General features: G+C 39.8%; 1 protein-coding gene and 1 long non-coding RNA gene across 2 annotated transcripts; one reads left to right on the top strand and one right to left on the bottom strand.

Annotated features, from left to right (window-relative positions):
• Positions 1-470: 470 nt before the first annotated feature.
• LOC106359495 lies at positions 471-1562 on the top strand. Its single transcript, XR_001272540.3, has 3 exons — positions 471-825; positions 910-1210; positions 1312-1562. It is a non-coding gene; the product is annotated as an uncharacterized LOC106359495 (long non-coding RNA).
• A 2117-nt stretch (positions 1563-3679) lies between these two features.
• On the bottom strand, positions 3680-6025 carry LOC106359745. Its single transcript, XM_013799392.3, has one exon. It carries the CDS (start codon positions 5836-5838, stop codon positions 3859-3861), a length of 1980 nt encoding a protein of 659 aa, XP_013654846.2. The 5' UTR covers positions 5839-6025; the 3' UTR covers positions 3680-3858.
• Between the last annotated feature and the right edge of the window lie 14175 nt (positions 6026-20200).

A 20200-nucleotide genomic window follows, 5' to 3' on the forward strand; every position in this document is an offset into this window, starting at 1 on the left:
GGACAAACCATACTTCCATTCATTTGTAGTTTCAAACTCCATTAGAGGAGGAAATACTACAAGATAAAAAGGCATAACCAGCCACCACAAGAACCATATAACATGCCAAATGAAATACAAGATGAAGATACAAATCATCAACAACCAAGATAAATGATCGAATAGCGAATAGATCCGGTGAACATCATTTGACCTATTCTCTGAAAAAGGTGAATGAGTTCTTGACAGTCTGACTTGTAGACAAGCTTTGAAATGCCTATACAGAGGTCAGAACATGTGCAACCAAAAAGGCTAGACACTCTTCAACAATGGCAGAAAGGTCATAATCCATGTATTTACAAACAAAATACTATAAAATTAGCCTGATAAAATTGAAATCCACATGACACATGAGACTATCTATCTATATATATAAAATAGAGTTCCTTCTCTCCTGGGTATGCCACGTCAGCATCCAGCTAGGAAATTCGAGTTCTGTTGGCATGACACGTGTCCCGCTGTGCCAAAACGTATCGTATCATATTTTAAAAAAAACCGGTTGGGCTTTTCTTCATAATTAGGGTGTGTTGTTTGCTTTAGTAAGCCCAGTCCCATAGATCTTATATTTTGAAACGCGTCGTTTTTGATTTTTTGGTTTCATCCCTCTCTCTTCTCTGCCGTAACAATTCTATGGTTGCGTTCGAGTTTCCATCTTCTTCCTACAGATCTAGAAATCGCCAGTTACCGATTCATTCCTATTAAATTTCTTCATTAATCCATTGTACACGATCTCTCTTCAATGCCATCTATGCTCTTGGAAAGCGGTGGAGATTCGACTATAAAAAGGTTTACATCTCTACACTCTTAATCATCCTATCAACCTATTGAACAAATTAATCTACTTATTTACTGAGAGATGTTCTTCTACAGTTGAGGTTAGGTCGTTGGGTTTCTGGGAGGTGAGTAATATTAGGCGCGGTGATGAACTCATGTATGTCCATATGCTTTTGCTTGATTCAAATGTGAGTTCCGTTTTTGAAGCAAATGTGTCTAAGGCAAGGAGGATGAATTAGAGGGAGAAGAAAGTGAGATAGAGTCGGATGGAGTTAAGACCAAATTTTTTTTTTCGTTCTCAAAATTAGACAAAGTTGTTATTATTATTTTGCTGTATCTATATTTGACGGTCTTTGTGGACCAAGTTAAGAATAAAGCTTCTGCTGGTGTGTCAATGGTGAATCAGACGATGGTGCCAGCTTTTCTCCAAGGTTTTGCTGTTTTATTTTTCGAGTTCACCTTTAAACCAACTCAAACGTCAAAAGAAGATCTATGTAGGTAAACACAAAAGAAAAAAGATTTGAAGAGATTTGGAAAACAAATAGTTTTTGCAAGACTTATGATGGTAAGTCGTAGAGACGCAAAGTATTGTCTTTGCAAGAGCACAACAAAACTGGCTTGGCTTCTGCATCATGCACACCTCATAAAACTAACACTCCCTGAATATTCAGTTATTAACAGAAGTTGTTAGTTACATTACATATAAGATTAGGACCAAAAGTGAGAGGATAACACGTTTAACAAGAAACTGTACATGTTCTTCTTTTTGAGTGTATGTAACTTCCAAGTTACAAGCTTCAACGGCAGCCCATATCTAGAGCCGAGAAAGAAAGAAATCAAAGTTACACAAGGGAAAATAAAAACTTTCGCAAGATGATCTGATAGATAGTTACCAATGACCAAACCTTCACCGTGTTGTCCAATAAGCAAGACAAGAGAAACTGATCCCAGCAAATAAGAGACATCAGAACTGATGTATGATCCCTGTGTGTTTCTTTGCATTGAAGATTATCCAGATAAAAGATGTTAAAAGGGGCCGTAAAATATAGCGTACAAACTGACTGTAACTCAATCAGCCAAACTGAGATATACATGCCGAAGAAGGATGGCTGAGCTTGGTCGTGATCTAGGGATATCGACTAAAGTCCTTCAACTTGGACATATCAATGGACTTGCCACCTGATCACAAGTTTTTCACAGCCTTTGTGTGTGCCTGTTATTGCCTATAAAAGGTTTTAATAGCTTGATCTATTTTTAAAGTGAAAGCATTTGTCTGAACATATCATTCTTGAGTTTGAATATGACCATTCTTTGGAGGCCAGCAAGAGATCTACAATATAGTTGATGATTGTGTAGTACCAAATATTATACACAATTCCTTTTGTAACCAGAGAATGTGCGACCATACATGTATGCCATTTATCATTTCATTACTTTTTTTTTAGTATATTAAAACAATATTTATCACCTTTTCATTGCTTTTTACATTATCTCATCTTTCATAACTATTATATCATTCAATATTTTTTATACCCTGCAAATTTCAAATCATAAAATCTACACAGTAATGTTTCTTTCATTATTTCACCTTCGGATCATTGTCTACACAAATACTGAGGATATTTAATGTAATAGTTGAAGATCTATGTAAACCACATTTAAATTTTAAATGTGTAAGATAACAAAATATAACATAAAAAATGAAAAATCCAAAAAAACTTATTTGCGCTAAATATAAACACAAATAAAACATATGCGCTAAAAAAATAAAAGAGAACAATACCACCAAAATAATTAGAACATGGTTTCATTAAAACAATCTCAACAGTTACGCTGAATTATGAAGTTTAGTTTATCGTAATGAGATTGAATTCGATTATCATTTTTAATCAAAATTTTGGTCAAGAATATAAAACCAAACACTTTCAGATAAAATCCTAAGTTCAATAAAATACACAAATTTTATGCATGTAGTGCAACTAATATTGAAAACTCTTTAAATTCTTAAAATATATTAGCCCAACACTTCTCCAATTTAATAAATCATCTCCGGAAGCATACAGAATAACTCATATCACAAAGTCAGCCATGTTTGGTTCGAATGTGAGATGTGGGAACGAAAGTGAAAACAATGAATAAAGTTAAACACGGTCTAAACTTATTTAAATAGCTTATCTTGGTTCTCTATATTGTTTTGTTCTAAGAGAAAAACCTCAGTTACATATTGTGATTTAGTGCATAATCGTTTGAAATAACAATTACCATATAAACACAACACAAAATTTGTTATACTTTGGTGATAACTTTTTAATCAACGACAAATTTTAAGATAAAATTATGATCATCATTGTTCAAAATTGATTATATATAATATTATATAAATGGTGCATTTACATCAAGATCTACAAAATACTACAATTTTTAAACAGCTGATTTAAGAAAAAAACATAAAGATATATAGGGTGGTAAATTTAAAAGGGAGAGTCCATTAAATTACTCAGAGACTAATTGAAAACAAACGTAAAATAGTTTTAAATGAAGTGAAACATGTAAACAATTCAATCAATTAAACACCATAACTAAAAAAAATATTAAAAAATAAGTTTAGTTATTTTTTTTTTTAATTCTGCTCTTCACCTTATATATAATTTTTAATAACAAAAAAATGGATACAAAAATTTTCGAATCGCGTAAGACAAAAACTTGAATATTTTAAAATTATTTTATATTTATCTATAGCTACTTATATTTTTATAATCGATTATAAAATTTATATATTAAAATAACTATACTAAATATATAGTCAAAATTAAAATTTAAACAAAAAACCCGGGCGTAGCCGGGCCGATCCTAGTCCTATATATAATAACCTAAAATAAATATATAGTTTTGACTTACAACACATTCTATACACTTAAAACAATGTCTATGAGCATCACCAATGTATATACAAAGAGTATCATCAAACAATGGAGAAGACAAATAGAACACATCAAAGAAGAAAACAAAAAAAGAGAGTGTTCATACTAGAGAGTGAAGCTCATATCAATGAAATCCTCTTGACCCTCTAGATTGATAAAGCTCCAATCTACTCTTTGCCTCTGGCAAAATCTCATCAATGGTCGGTGCTTCAACCAAATGAGATTGCTTTGTCGACCATTCAAGCACAACAAGGACCTCTTCTTGCGCTAGAGTCTCACTGTCCGGTACATTCAATGCAATGTAACATAGTAGTACCAAAGCCGGGGCTTGAACCATCTGTTCTCCAAAGTACACCAGCTGAATCAAATGCTTTGCACCTCCTGCTGCTATGATGGCCTTAGAGTGGTTATCGCGCAAGAAATTCTCAGTACATGCGAACTTGATAAGCGCCACGGCTGCTTCCATTGAAACCTCAGCTTCTCTTTCATCAAGAAGCTTCACAAGTGGTGCAATGATTCTTGTCTCCGTTGCACGGAACGTTCTCGAGAGACTACCTATCGATTTGACACACGGGATTAGAAGGTCCGGTACTTCGTTTTCGATCACTTTTAGTAGCTGTTCAACCACAGCTTTAGCAGCAGGAGAGGTTGGTTTGAAGGCAGACCGTCTTAGCTCAGAGTATTGCTCAGCAACGTCAGTGATCTCCATCATTGCTAATGCAGAATATGACTTGACTTCGTCGTCTCCTTTCTCTAACAAAACCGCGAAACAGAGAAGTGCTCTTGACTCTGTTATGCTTCTACATATTTGGAGATTCCCTCTTGAGAGTTGCCACAATGCTCTTGCAGCCATTGCTTTCATCTGAGCTTTAGTTTCTGGATCCTCATACTCTCTTCCTTTAATGCTTGTCCCCATCAAAGAAACATGTGTTGGATTGTTCCCTTTTGGAGTTGGACCACCTTTTGTATGATGCTGGTGTTGTTGATTACTTTGTTTCGTCTGATTCTTATTAGTACCCGAACCCGAACCCGAACCAGAACCCGAACCCTTTATTGCAAACGTGTTTGCAACCAAACTGTGCATCTGGCTCGGTGTTTGGTTACTCATAGGATGTGAAATATTGCTGTTTGTCTCGTCTTGGTCGTGGCTCTTATCACTCGGGTTCGTGTTGCTAGCCATCACAACCGTGTGGATAGAAGACAGACTTTGCTTGTTACTCACGATAGCGTATTTGCTATGCTCTTGAACCGTCTCGAAAGCGAGATGGCTCACTAGGAAGCGTATGATGTTGTTCTGAGCGAAATGGTCTTGACATTTTGGATGATTAGATGCTAGTTCCGACACAGCCCATGCAACAACGGTCTGAACCTTCATATGACCTTCTTTGAGAATCTTCGCAAAGACTTGACACACACCTGAGTTAACGATCTGCTCGACGCTCTCAGGGTCTCGCCCTAATAAACCAATGGCCCGAGCCGCGTTTTCTTGCCCTTCAAGTTTCCCTTCTTTAGCAAGTTTCAACAACGGAGGCACCCCACCTTCTTCAATAATCAACCTCCCGTATCGATCATTGTCACGTGCGAGCGACACGAGGGAAGCCGCCGCGTCGGAACGGTCGTCGAGGGAGCCTGTGAAGAGGATAGCGACTTGCTCCCATATCAAACAGAGGATAGGTTCGTTTGCAGCGATAGGAGGGAGACCACCTAAGTACTCGTCGTCACGGTCGTCCCCCGAGGCGGAGACGCGGAGGAGCCAAGAGACGTCTCCGAGCGAATTCTCTAACTGCATCGTGATCTTCCTAAACGCGGCGGCGGGGATGATGGTGAAGAGGCGTTTCATCAGCCCCGTGGCGCGGCATTTCTCGACGAGGGCTATGGCTTTGAAGAGGACTTGCTCCGTGTCGTCGATGATGCGGCGCGTGGGACGTTCGTAGAGGTCGTTGCTCGCACGCGCCGCTTGACGGAGGAGACCGGCGAGCTTTTCGGTCTTGGCTTTGACCTCTAGACATTCTTGTCGGAAGGAGTAAGCCTCGTCGGCGGCTTTGGTTATCTGATCCGCTAATTGAATAGGTCTCACTAAAATCTGTTTCACGATATCAGCCATGAGAACCAATCAAGATAAGTAATATGACGTTAATGTTGGTGGCGTTTATGGCCGGAGACGACGGCGGAGAGAGAAAGAGAGGAAGAGAGAAAATGAAATATAGGTGAAACGTTAATTTCTCCGAGATTTACAAGGAAGAAGGAAAGCTTCTAAAATTAGACGTTGAGCTTGGCTAGAGGTTATATATAACGGTCCAATGCTGACTGAAATTATGGAATAAGAGTACGTAATACGTAATGCGTAATATATAGTTTAGTCATATAGTATGGTAAAGTTTTTATATGATTTTTTAAGGTATGGTATTTGAGGTTATGATAAATTAGACGTAACATAAATAGAGTATGGTGTTTGAACCGCTTAATACAAGCATGGACAAAACCAAAATATTCGATAAGAGCTGGAGGAACAAGTACAAACTTAAAACAAAACAAAAAAAACTAAGTACAAACATAACTTTGTCTCTCAACACTAATTGACCATGTTTCAGTGCAAACATATATAAGTCTATACGTTCATATTAAGAGTGTTTTGATACTTTTCGTATAAATTAAGAAAAAAATGTTTCAATTATTCTATAAGTCCAGTCCATCCGTACTAAGAATTGATTATTATGGATACTAAAAGTAAGACCAGTAGTGTCCAACGTCCTGTAACCAAGGCCACATTCATATGTGTAAAGTTCGGTTCTTTCCAAGTTGGCACGACGTGTGGTGGGTCATTACATAAATGCATTGGGTCTAATAACTGCGAAGAGTTTATTGATGAGTCATGATTCTTGGTACGTTTGGATGCAAGCAAACTATGGTATATCATAACACAGTCAAGAACACGACTTTGTCCCTCTTTAATAAACGTATCCTATTTTCCTATTTTTAAATTGTGTAAATTTGTACAAAACTTAAATGGTTAAAGGCATGTACAGAAATAGGTTAGTCTATTGTTTCATCTAAATTATTCAGAAAGTTTTTTTACGTCTTCGACAATTAACAATCTAATCGTATACTAGCTCAATTCTACAATCAGCATGCAACGCGAATCACAAATCATATTAGCAAACACTTCAGAATTAAACTGAATGCATTTACGTTATGATATGGTCCCCCATATGCCGTACTGTTCGAATTATTTACAAGAATCATGATTCATGACTCATGAGGTACTTTTCAAATGGTTTACAAGATTAATATCAGTGAAATATGTTCAGAGGGTTATAATATGTGTAATTTATGACAGTAGAAACTCTATAAATTAATACTCGATAAATTAATAAATATTATAAATTAATAAATTTATCTATTTCCAAATTGGATCGATTTAAAATCGATACAAATCGATAAAATAATAAGATAATAATTTTTAGAAAGTCCTATGTAAATCTATCAATACTATTAAAACAGAAGCAATTTTTATCTACTTATAAATAGTTTAGGTTGGACCATTATATTTAATTATATTTCTTATTATTTCTATTTATATCTAATTTGATTATTAAATATACATCATACCTAAAATTAAGGAACTAACTAACTAATCTGTTATTTTTTAAACTAATGAATTTAATTTATATTAATTCGAAATTTAAATAACTAATCAATTATATTTTAGTTATTAATGTAATAAATACTTATATATATATATATATCTATTCATTTATATATATACAACTATATATTAATCCAAATGCAAAAAAAAACAAATTGTTCAAAACCTTCACCAAATACATAAAAATATAATTTTTATAGTTAGAGTATTAAATATATATATATATATATATATTTATATATGACAAAATAAATATTAATAGTGATTATACGATGAAACATGTTACTGTTGATAGGTTTATGAATATATTTTTTACGGGTTACTCAAAGAGACATGTAACATATATATCAAATATAAATTAATTGAACAAATATATTAACACAAATATATCATAAAACATTATATTAACATGAATTGATGCCAAAGAGTAAGGGTTAATATTATAATTATTTAAAAAATATAATTATACATATATAAATTATAAAAATTAAGAATTAAATATAATAAAAATATATATCAAAATAAAATAATAAATATTTACATTTCTAATGCGAATAATGAAATTAAATTTTAAATTTAAAATAAGCCATAGACAAAACATCAAAAAGTATCTAATAACATGTGAATAACAAAAGTAAACTAACTAAATAAATAAACAATTTTTTTTGCAAACGTAAATCATTAATTTGTAATAGACATATACACATTATTGATGCTCAAATCTATTTCATTTTCAGTATGTATCCTCTCAAATATTGATCCATTAACAAGATGGAATTTTAGTTGGACTAAAATTGTATTTAAACTGGAATATCACTTTCATAATATATTCACTATTCATCTGAACATTCATGAATATATATAACAATACTCTAAATATAATAATAAATCAAACCGAATTACATATTGGGTCATCTACCAGCTCAACCGATAACCAGATTTCGGGTTTTAGCGTTGTTACGGATTTTATAGAATTTTTAAATAACAGTTTTTTTTTTGAAAACCAAAAATGGATTACATATGAACCACCGAATTTTCCAATTTTACTGCGGGTCGGGTCGGCTTTCAAAACATTGAATATAATGTTCTATTTGTAATATTTAATTGTAGATACAATTAAAATACAAATTTATATCAAATAAATTTGGAATATTTCGAAAACAATCCCGCGCTTTGAAAGCGCGGGTCAAAATCTAGTGATCCCATTAAAATCATAAACTGAAAATCTATCTATATATACATTTTACATAAATTCAAACTAAATAGTATATTGTTGGTCTTATATTCACAATAAAATTATTTCTATTTTTCTCAAAATTTCAATATATTTTGATAATATTTAGTAAAATTATATCGAAACCACATTTGAATTTTATGAAATATAAAAATATACACCAAATAATATAGTAAAACAATAAGAAAGTCTAATTTCTAAAATTTAATCAATTATTTTTGTATTTTATAAATAAAAATATTCAGAAATAGAGAAAAAATCTAAAAAAGTAAACTTTTTGTAAATTAATAACTATATAAATTAATAAAATACCATAATCCCAACATTATTAGTTTATAGAGTTTTTACTGTATATGTTTCTTGATATTAATTAATTTCGGACTTTTATAACTCTTAAGTAACACTACATATATCGTTGTATTTTTTTGGTGGTAAAATATCGTTGTGTATTTACCAAAAAGATTAAGGGCTAATTGGCGAAATAGCTAAGTCTGGAAGAGAAATTAAGTATATGAACATGATTTTGACATAATTAAATGGGTAACAATTGTCTCTCACCTCATCCGGTTCTACCCTCCATGCTTACAAGTCTTCGGTGAGAGAGAGATAAATGACGTTTAGGAAATTAAATAGATGACGATGTGATAGAGAAAGAGATGACGTTGCGGGAAGGAGGAATGGATGATATTCACCATGCACTGTGCATATCATAAGGAGAGAGTAGAAGCCACGTCCTCATAAAAATAACCACATGCTATTTACTGAGTTGAGTAAATATGTGGATGAGAATAGACCACCCTCAGAAAATATCTAGCATTCCATATAATTTGACAGTCTGTCCATCTCTTGTTAAGTAAGAAAAAGACATTGACGAAGGTGAAAGCAGAGAACGAGTTAATGCTCAGCAGATTCGAACAGGTAATCATCAGTAACAACCAACTAATCCTTGTATTTATCTGTATTTGGAGTTGATGATCAGTATGTTCTTTAATATGTATTATTGTCTCAATATGGAATGGACCATTTGATGTAGACCTGAGATAGTAATTTTTTACATCCAACATACAGATGACAGGGCAGGATAAAGTCTTACTTGTCCATGGGACGTGGGTCCGTGATAGCGATCAACGGTGGATATTTGAACCTGACATAACGGCCAAAGTAGAACATTTCATTCGGATTTTCTCCGGGATGACGATGACAGAGTTATTGACTTCGGTGAGAGAACGCTATCAACTATCATCGACCGATGCTACGCTCAAGCTTTCATATCAATGTGGGAACCGAAATTCGCACTGTCGATTTCCGTTTAAATTAGGAAACTAGGAAAACCCTAATTTCCCAGAGGTCCCGGATCTCTGCGAGAGCCAACGACAAGTGATCGAATATATGCGGAAATCATGAAAAGATAACAAACGAGTTTAGAGAAAACAGTAGATCTTATTTCGAGTCCGCGTAAGAGTGTTGCGATCATTACAAGAGAATACAAAGGCTTTGGCCGCAGGGGCCGTCAGCGAGTTACCTCGTTCTAGCAACATAAAACCCTAATCCTAGTTGAGTCGCAGCTCGATAACAAAGGACGAAAAAGATATCTAAAAGGCTTAAATTGATTTCGGACTGAACCTTGTTAAAGGCTGCCTACGTACCCCTTTCGAGGATCAAGCCGAACGTAGTTCAATTGATAGAGCTGGACAAGAGATCGAACTGCCTGGGCGAGTTCGTCTAGTAATTGAGTGCCAGTCATAGAAACCGAACTTGTCGAGAATAAGCCTAAAGTTTCTAAGTGCAGAGAATTCCGAATCTAAAAAGTTCCCCCCTTGCTCCTCGCCTAGGACTCCTTATATACTAGCTCCAAGGTCGGTTAACGCTTTTACTCTTCTGCCCTTAAGCCGTCATAGCATAAAAATGGAGATATTCCATTTTTCCCGATCTTCACAATTATCTTCAAAACTTCCGTATTTATCCGCGGAAACTTGACATTTATCCTTCCTTGTGGACCAAGCGTAAACCAGGCAGTGGTTTACGGGCTTTTGATTAGGAAAATCGTAGGATGGGCCTCGAGTCGTGTTTTAGGTCCCTTTGGGCCGTCTTACGACTCGACACGTTTACTACGAGTTTTCCGCGGTTTCTAATCCGCGAAGTTTGATCGATGAATTAGAATGGCGGGAAACATAGACTGAGCTTGCTACGGTCTTCGGGAAATAGCATTCGAAGGTTTGACGAGAATGCAAGGACTGGTGTCGTATCGATGTTCGGAAAGGTTCAATCGCTACACAGCGACCGAACTTTGGCTCGAGCCCGATCGCTCGGCCGCTACGTAGCGACCGAGCTTTGGCCCGAGCTCGGTCGCTACGTAGCGACCGAGCGGGACGATCGCTCGGTCGCTACGTAGCGACCGAGCGGGACGATCGCTCGGTCGCTACGTAGCGACCGAGCTTGGGCTCGAGCTCGGTCGCTACGTAGCGACCGAGCGGGACGATCGCTCGGTCGCTACGTAGCGACCGAGCTTGGCTGAGCTCGGTCGCGACGTAGCGACCGAGCGGGACAATCGCTCGGTCGCTACGTAGCGACCGAGCTGTGTGCATGCTTGGTCTCCGCGTATCGATCGAGCTTGGCTTGTCCGCGGTCTGATTTCCATACTCGAGCTTGTCCGCGGCCGATTTGGATACATGTCTGTTGCCTTCGGACAATCGGTATTTAGTGGTTTGATTGAGATTTGGACGATATTTTACTGCAAGGCTGTTCGTAAAGATATCTTTACGAAGATTACTTTTCGTAAAAACGGTTATGCTGATTTTTACGGACTTTCAGACATTGATTCCGTCGTGACCGATTTTGACCCCAACAGTTAGCCCCCCAGCTCGTTAGAATCATGAGCTTCTAGCGTGAGGTTCTAGCGAGTGGCTTGGCAAGTTAGGCAAGTTAGGTGAGTTAGGCGGAATTAATGGTTGAAAAGGTCTGTGGTAAGTGATCTTCTCGCTCTCCTAAAAGTAGAAAACGCGATAAGATTGGGGCTGCGCCTTATGACGGCTGCCTACGTACCCTTGTTGAAGGGATCAAGCCTTTCGTAGTTCATCTTGGAGTTAAGGTTCTTATGACTAGTTTTCCAGTAGGACCTTTATGGTCTAGTTTTTATGTAGCGGTTATAAGGCGTGTTGCTGCCGATGGCATTTTGTATGGGTGTAGAGGGAAGACTACGAGTTGTCGTCTCGTAATCTAACTCTGTGTGAATTGCCATATCCATAATCTGTTTCGAGAGTTTTCCGCAGTGTGTAAACTTGCGGGATTTTCTGAAGACGTTCGAATATTGGCAAAGAGACAAATTTTGGGATCTCGTATCAGGGTGTTTGATACTATGCCTAGAGATGTTAGAGACCAGTGCGCTGGGTTTAGGGCAAGACCTAGGTTTACTCCTGGTTTTAGAGGGTGCGATGACTAATTCGACTTACGTATCCCGTTTCAGTTTCATCCTGATTCCATACCGATTTAAAGTCCGCGATAGGTTCTCGGCTTATACGACTTGTATGGTTGGAATCGAGCATCTCTCCGGAGACCGGAAGTGCTGGACCAAAATTTCGGATTTCTTTTATAGCGCTATTATCCTTGTGTCGGATGTAAGAGAGTCATCTTCTACGAGATGGCTAAGTCTGTTTAGGACGTTAAGAGTTTGTTGTGATCAGCAACAAACTTAATGGTAAAAATTACTATTTTGAGTCTTCGCGAAGAATATGTTTTGAGAAGATGTTAGTGCGTATGACTGTCTGGTCTTCCATGAAGGTGTTTTTATCGAGGAAGGAAATTTCGTCGAAGAACTAATCTTCAGGCGTCCGCGACGTCTCGCGATGCTGAAGATTTGTTATTCTTTCGTATGCCACGTTTCGTGCTTGAAATGTTCGCGGGCTTTGAAGATATTTCGCGATGTTGCGAGGGTTTAGTATTAGCCCTGTGTTTGAGAAACATTCTGGTTTGACTAAGAATGTTCGCAGCCAAAAATTGTTGTTCCTGTTCGGATGCTAATAGTTTTGTTTGCGATCGAGGAATTATGACTGAGGTGTCGTGTAAATTTGTCCATGGGAACAAGTGTTTTCCTTCATGGTGCTTTGTGAAGAGTTGGCCTTCCGAGATGTATTTCGTGCATTTTTTAGGATGTTTCGTATAGCTCTAGAAGCTTTGTTACGAATTTTTCCTTACATGCCGCGTATTGTGGTTAAAACGTTGCGGGCTTAAAGTGAATTGTGGAGCGTATTGAACTTGGTCAATTTTCGAAAAGTTTAGATTTTCCGTTAACCGTTTGGTTGTTAGGACTTAGTTTCGTTATGAAGAATTTATCATATGATTTCCGATTGTGGGCTATACGATAATTTATCATATCATATAACCGATTTTACGAAGGTCGTAAATCAGTGATATGTATACATATGTCAAAGTAGCATTGTTTCTGCGGGTTCTACGAGAAACGTTCCCGCTGTGATTTTGATCTTAGGTGAAGGTTGCTTGGCGTTACCCATGGAGTATTACCGAAGTTTATTTCAATACGATCTAGTCGCGGAACGTTTTTCATAGGTTTTTCGAGAGGATTCTCATGACACATTTGTTTCTTGAAAGAATTGGTCAACCAGAAGTGGATCTAGCTAACCATCGGGAGGAAAGTGCTTCTTTTAATGTGCACGATGCTACATATATTCTCGAGTTTTCTTCGTCGCAAATGTTTTCGATACTTTTCCGTGACTTACTTGGTACAACGGAAACTGAAAGAAATGCTTTGGTGATTGAAGATTTCTCGCCGCTAAGTTTGAAACGAAACTGGCTTTCTGAAGCCGGAAAAGGCTTCAATACTTTGGCTAATCGTCGAGTTTCAGTTTGATATTGGTACAAGTTTTCTGTACGCATGATTGCGACAAGAAATGATGTATAGTTTTTGAGATTATGTTCATGATCGTCTGGATATGTTGCTAGCGTTTAGACGAATATTAAGATTGTCGTTTGCCTATTCTTGACGATTTGCAGAAGTTTTTTGAAGTTTGGGAGTATACGAGTATAGTATACGTACCTACTCCCCCTTTTTTTTTTTTTACGAAAGAAAAACGGTTGAACCGATACTTTGAAGGGTTGTGTACGTTTCCTCTCCTGATGTTTGGAATGATCGATAATTCGGGACGATTTATAGACGACGCTTGGACTGTGATTTGGTTGTTTCCACGTTGACGACTTGGGATATGTCGGTTCCGAGAAAATTGTCAAAAACGAATCGGTTTTAAGACGACGTTCATGTCTCTAACTTTTTCTCTCTTTAGGAAGCGAGTTTGATATGCGTGGCGATCATTTCTCGACTTTCGGAGAGTTTAGATCGGTTTGCAAGATTTGGATGAACAATTATGGGACAATATATCGAGACAGGAAAAATCGCTTAAAACTTAGTTCGCTAGACTATCCGCCTAGGTTTTACGTTCCCTAAAGTTCTATGGCAGCCTCAAAGTAATTTCCTACGAAAATTCCAAGTCTGATTTCAAAAATTTCAAGTCGGAAATACCTTAGTTCTCTCGAAGATGCAGTTTTGTCCCTTTGAAACTTGACATTTATCTTCCGAACTTGACTGTTATCTTCTCCTTAGATAAGACGTCGATTTTTGTAAAAAGGTCCAACGTAATCGTATAGTTAAGGCGGCTAAGGTGTTAAGTTAACCATTGCCGTTTTATACGATTAATCTGAATCCATGCGAGAAAATAGGTCTTTGCGGGTTTTTTTTTTTATATCGTAAAGTCTCAATGGTAACTTCAATCGAGGCGAAACAAGAGACGTTTCGATCGAGATTCGAAAGTGAACGCAAAGATGGAGGTAGGGTGAGCAGAAACAAGCCAAGGAGTTTAGGATGAGGTTTACTTGTTTTTGTCGTAAAATCTCAACGGAAACTCCGATTGAGACGAAACCAAAAACGTTTCGATGAGAATTCAAAGGAGAACGCAAAGGAGGACCCCTTTGAGGCCTGACAGGTTGTTATAGCGAGTGAGGATGTCATCTCGGTCGCTATAGCGAGTGGAAGGGAGCCGAGACGAGTCCCACTTGTTTTCGTCGTAAAATCTCAACGGAAACTCCGATTGAAACGAAACGAAAAGCATTTTGAAGAGGATTCAAAGGAGAACGCAAAGGAAGAACCCTTTGAGGACTTACAGGTCGCTACGTAGCGACTGACAGTCTGACAGGTCGCTACGTAGCGAATGGAAGCAAGCCAAGAAGCGTCCTACTTGTTTTCGTCGTAAAATCTCAACGGAAACTCCGATTGAGACGAAACAAAAAGCATTTCGAAGAGGATTCAAAGGAGAACGCAAAGGAAGAACCCTTTGAGGACTTACAGGTCGCTACGTAGCGACTGACAGTCTGACAGGTCGCTAAGTAGCGAATGGAAGCAAGCCGAGAAGCGTCCTACTTGTTTTCGTCGTAAAATCTCAACGGAAACTCCGATTGAGACGAAACGAAAAGCGTTTCGACGAGGATTCAAAAGACAACCCAAAGGAGGACCTTTCTGAGGCCTTACAGGTCGCTACGTAGCGACTGACAGTCTGACAGGTCGCTACGTAGCGAGTGGAAGCAAGCCGAGAAGCGTCCTACTTGTTTTCGTCGTAAAATCTCAACGGAAACTCCGATTGAGACGAAACGAAAAGCGTTTCGACGAGGATTCAAAAGACAACCCAAAGGAGGCCCTTTCTGAGGCCTTACAGGTCGCTACGTAGCGACTGACAGTCTGACAGGTCGCTACGTAGCGAGTGGAAGCAAGCCGAGACGAGTCCCACTTGTTTTCGTCGTAAAATCTCAACGGAAACTCCGATTGAGACGAAACGAAAAGCGTTTCGACGAGGATTCAAAAAAGAACCCAAAGAAGGACCTTTCTGAGGCCTTACAGGTCGCTACGTAGCGACTGACAGTCTGACAGGTCGCTACGTAGCGAGTGGAAGCAAGCCGAGACGAGTCCCACTTGTTTTCGTCGTAAAATCTCAACGGAAACTCCGATTGAGACGAAACGAAGAGCGTTTCGACGAGGATTCAAAAGAGAACCCAAAGAAGGACCTTTCTGAGGCCTTACAGGTCGCTACGTAGCGACTGACAGTCTGACAGGTCGCTACGTAGCGAGTGGAAGCAAGCCGAGAAGATTCCCACTTGTGTTCGTCGTAAAATCTCAACGGAAACTCCGATTGAGACGAAACGAAAAGCGTTTCGACGAGGATTCAAAAGAGAACCCAAAGAAGGACCTTTCTGAGGCCTTACAGGTCGCTACGTAGCGACTGACAGTCTGACAGGTCGCTACGTAGCGAGTGGAAGCAAGCCGAGAAGATTCCCACTTGTGTTCATCGTAAAATCTCAACGGAAACTCCGATTGAGACGAAACGAAAAGCGTTTCGACGAGGATTCAAAAGAGAACCCAAAGGAGGACCTTTCTGAGGCCTTACAGGTCGCTATGTAGCGAGTGGAGAGTTGGCTTGAGCTCGGTCACTACGTAGCGACCGAGCAGTGTGTGTGCTCGGTCGCTACGTAGCGACCGAGCAGCGTGTGCGTGCTCGGTCGCTACGTAGCGACCGAGCAACGTGTTCGTGCTCGGTCACTACGTAGCGACCGAGCAGCGTCGTAGCGACCGAGCAGTGTGCGTGCTCGGTCGCTACGTAGCGACCGAGCTGTGTAATCGTTTTGTTGTGTTTCCTTTTTCCGCGATTAACGTAGGGGTTTTTCAGCGGTTTTTTTGGGAGAACAAGTTTTATCCTTCCGAAATGTTTTCGGAAAACGTGTTTTGGTAAAACCCTTATGCATCGAGATTTGTTTACTGGGTTTTGATAAGATTTATCGTTTCCCTTCTTGTTTACAGGGAGGAATCGCGAGCTTGTTTTAGTGCTCTTCCTGTGGCGGAAGGTCGCGACTAAGTTTTCGATTTTGTTGAAAACTACGGCGTTTGCGTAAGCGTTGGCCATAGGAGCAGTCAGTGCTGCGAGTTTGTCTTTCATATATCCAAACATCGTTTCGATCAAGCGTTTTGTGGCCATGAGTAAGAGTAATCCGTATCCCCCCCTCCTTCTAGCGCCAAACTGTGGGAACCGAAATTCGCACTGTCGATTTCTGTTTAAATTAGGAAACTAGGAAAACCCTAATTTCCCAGAGGTCCCGTATCTCTGCGAGAGCCAACGACAAGTGATCGAATATATGCGGAAATCATGAAAAGATAACAAACGAGTTTAGAGAAAACAGTAGATCTTATTTCGAGTCCGCGTAAGAGTGTTGCGATCATTACAAGAGAATACAAAGGCTTTGGCCGCAGGGGCCGTCAGCGAGTTACCTAGTTCTAGCAACATAAAACCCTAATCCTAGTTGAGTCGCAGCTCGATAACAAAGGACGAAAAAGATATCTAAAAGGCTTAAATTGATTTCGGACTGAACCTTGTTAAAGGCTGCCTACGTACCCCTTTCGAGGATCAAGCCGAACGTAGTTCAATTGATAGAGCTGGACAAGAGATCGAACTGCCTGGGCGAGTTCGTCTAGTAATTGAGTGCCAGTCATAGAAACCGAACTTGTCGAGAATAAGCCTAAAGTTTCTAAGTGCAGAGAATTCCGAATCTAAAAAGTTCCCCCCTTGCTCCTCGCCTAGGACTCCTTATATACTAGCTCCAAGGTCGGTTTACGCTTTTACTCTTCTGCCCTTAAGCCGTCATAGCATAAAAATGGAGATATTCCATTTTTCCCGATCTTCACAATTATCTTCAAAACTTCCGTATTTATCCGCGGAAACTTGACATTTATCCTTCCTTGTGGACCAAGCGTAAACCAGGCTGTGGTTTACGGGCTTTTGATTAGGAAAATCGTAGGATGGGCCTCGAGTCGTGTTTTAGGTCCCTTTGGGCCGTCTTACGACTCGACACGTTTACTACGAGTTTTCCGCGGTTTCTAATCCGCGAAGTTTGATCGATGAATTAGAATGGCGGGAAACATAGACTGAGCTTGCTATGGTCTTCGGGAGATAGCATTCGAAGGTTTGACGAGAATGCAAGGACTGGTGTCGTATCGATGTTCGGAAAGGTTCAATCGCTACACAGCGACCGAACTTTGGCTCGAGCCCGGTCGCTATGTAGCGACCGAGCGAAACGAGTGCTCGGTCGCTACGTAGCGACCGAGCTTCGGCTTGAGCTCGGTCGCTACGTAGCGACCGAGCGGGACGATCGCTCGGCCGCTACGTAGCGACCGAGCGGGACGATCGCTCGGTCGCTACGTAGCGACCGAGCTTTGGCTCGAGCTCGGTCGCTACGTAGCGACCGAGCGGGACGATCGCTCGGTCGCTACGTAGCGACCGAGCGGGACAATCGCTCGGTCGCTACGTAGCGACTGAGCTTTGGCTCGAGCTCGGTCGCTACGTAGCGACCGAGCGGGACGATCGATCGGTCGTTACGTAGCGACCGAGCTTGGCTGAGCTCGGTCGCGACGTAGCGACCGAGCGGGACGATCGCTCGGTCGCTACGTAGCGACCGAGCTGTGTGCATGCTTGGTCTCCGCGTATCGATCGAGCTTGGCTTGTCCGCGGTCTGATTTCCATACTCGAGCTTGTCCGCGGCCGATTTGGATACATGTCCGTTGCCTTTGGACAATCGGTATTTAGTGGTTCGATTGAGATTTGGACGATATTTTACTGCAAGGCTGTTCGTAAATATATCTTTACGAAGATTACTTTTCGTAAAAACGGTTATGCTGATTTTTACGGACTTTCAGACATTGATTCCGTCGTGACCGATTTTGACCCCAACAATCAATATCCGGAATGGGTGAGCTTTGGAGATGCGGAGCTCGAAATGCCTCAGTACATAACCGAGGACACAGAAGTAGGTGTGTTTCTAAACATGAGGAGATCTATTGAAGAAGTTCCTCTATATGTCTCTATCTACCGCCAATCACATGGAGGGAAGCTACTTACTAAGGAGCGCGAGCCTATGGCCGAGGATGGTGTAGATGGAATCGATGAAGAAGACTGGCATACCTTTGCACTATCCGAAACCCCACTGACCATTCCACTCACTCAACCGCAAACAAAGGCGATTCCACATGAAGTTCCAGACTATTCTGTTACAAATGCGGGGCGACCTAAAGAACGACTCCTTACTATTCCACATTCTCCAGGTGGAATAGTAATCACAGAAAGAGGTGATCCTACCCGCGCTACCAGGCGTCAGACAGGCCCGAGTGATAGGGCAAAAAACAAACGTCCTGTCGAAGAGGATACAGAATCAGAGTCTGAGTCAGATGATGACATGGTCGTTCCTGTTGTTCCCCCGGTTGTTGGTGAAACCGGAGAAGGGTCTAGGCCGGTCCGGAGACGTCTATTATTTGGAAATGCTGGCATTCCAGACACTGACGGTGGAGTTGGAGATTCAAACTCTGGTTCAGATCATTCTGAAGAATTACCAGTAGACGATGGTCTACACTGGGGTAAATTCGATGAAGCACTCCACGAGATGCTAAACAACACGAATACGCCAGCTTTTTTTGGAAGGGATGCTCCACCTGTATTCAACAATCGGGAGGGAACAGGTAAAAAATAACTTCTAAGTTAATACAAATGTAAAGCTACATCATAAGGAATGCAATTATATAGAATCGATTTCTAATGCCGGCTTTCTATACTATATTTGGAATGTAATATCTTATTCCATACTATATAAAACAATTGACATGCAGCTGAATGTTTCATTGACTTTGTAGGGGTTGACACGGCTCTGGCCGACATTTAATACGAGGGAGATGACTTTTATGTGGTTCGTGTTTTCAAATCCAAAGCCGACTGCAAAATCAAACTTGCAATACATGCTATAAACCGGAAGTTCCATTTCAGGACAACTCGTTCAAGCCCTTCCATACTACTTGCACAATGCGTTGGTGATGCATGCCCCTGGCGCGTGTATGCGGTCTTGTTAGATGCCAGTGGGAACTTCCAAGTCAGACAAGCTAACCTAGTTCACTCTTGCACCGTTGACGACCGTAGAAACTACCACAAACTTGCAACGACTATCGTGATTGGCCAGATATTGCAATCCCGTTTTGTTGGTATTAAGAAGGGTCCCACTGCCGCCGCAATAAGGAAAATATTGCTAGATGAATTTCATGTCAACGTTTCATACTGGAAAGCTTGGAGAGCTAGAGAGATGGCAATGGAGCAGGCAATGGGGACCATGGTTGGGAGTTATGCACTGATACCTCCATATTTGGCACTCCTTCAGTCTTCTAATGTAGGAACCGTATGCTACGTGGAAAGTACGGATGAAGAAGAAGGTGGAACACGGTTTCAATACTGTTTTGTTGCTTATGGAGCATCGGTGGCAGGGTATTCGTGTATGCGGAAAGTTATTGTTGTTGATGGGACGTCGCTTAAAGGGATGTATGGTGGGTGTCTACTTTCAGCCTCAGCACAAGATGGGAATTTCCAAATATTTTCCCTTGCGTTTGCTGTTGTTAATAGCGAAAACGACGATGCTTGAGAATGGTTTTTCCAGAGGCTACAAACTTTTGTTGTCGATACCCCGGGCTTGGTTTTCATCTCTGATCGCCATCCAAATATTGCCACT

Source organism: Brassica napus, chromosome A8 (genome assembly GCF_020379485.1).
Source record: "Brassica napus cultivar Da-Ae chromosome A8, Da-Ae, whole genome shotgun sequence".
NCBI classification, from domain to species: Eukaryota; Viridiplantae; Streptophyta; class Magnoliopsida; order Brassicales; family Brassicaceae; genus Brassica; species Brassica napus.

Excerpts from the sequence above, each read along its gene's own strand:
- LOC106359745 (XM_013799392.3), bottom strand. The coding sequence starts at position 5,838 with ATGGCTGATATCGTGAAACAGATTTTAGTGAGACCTATTCAATTAGCG.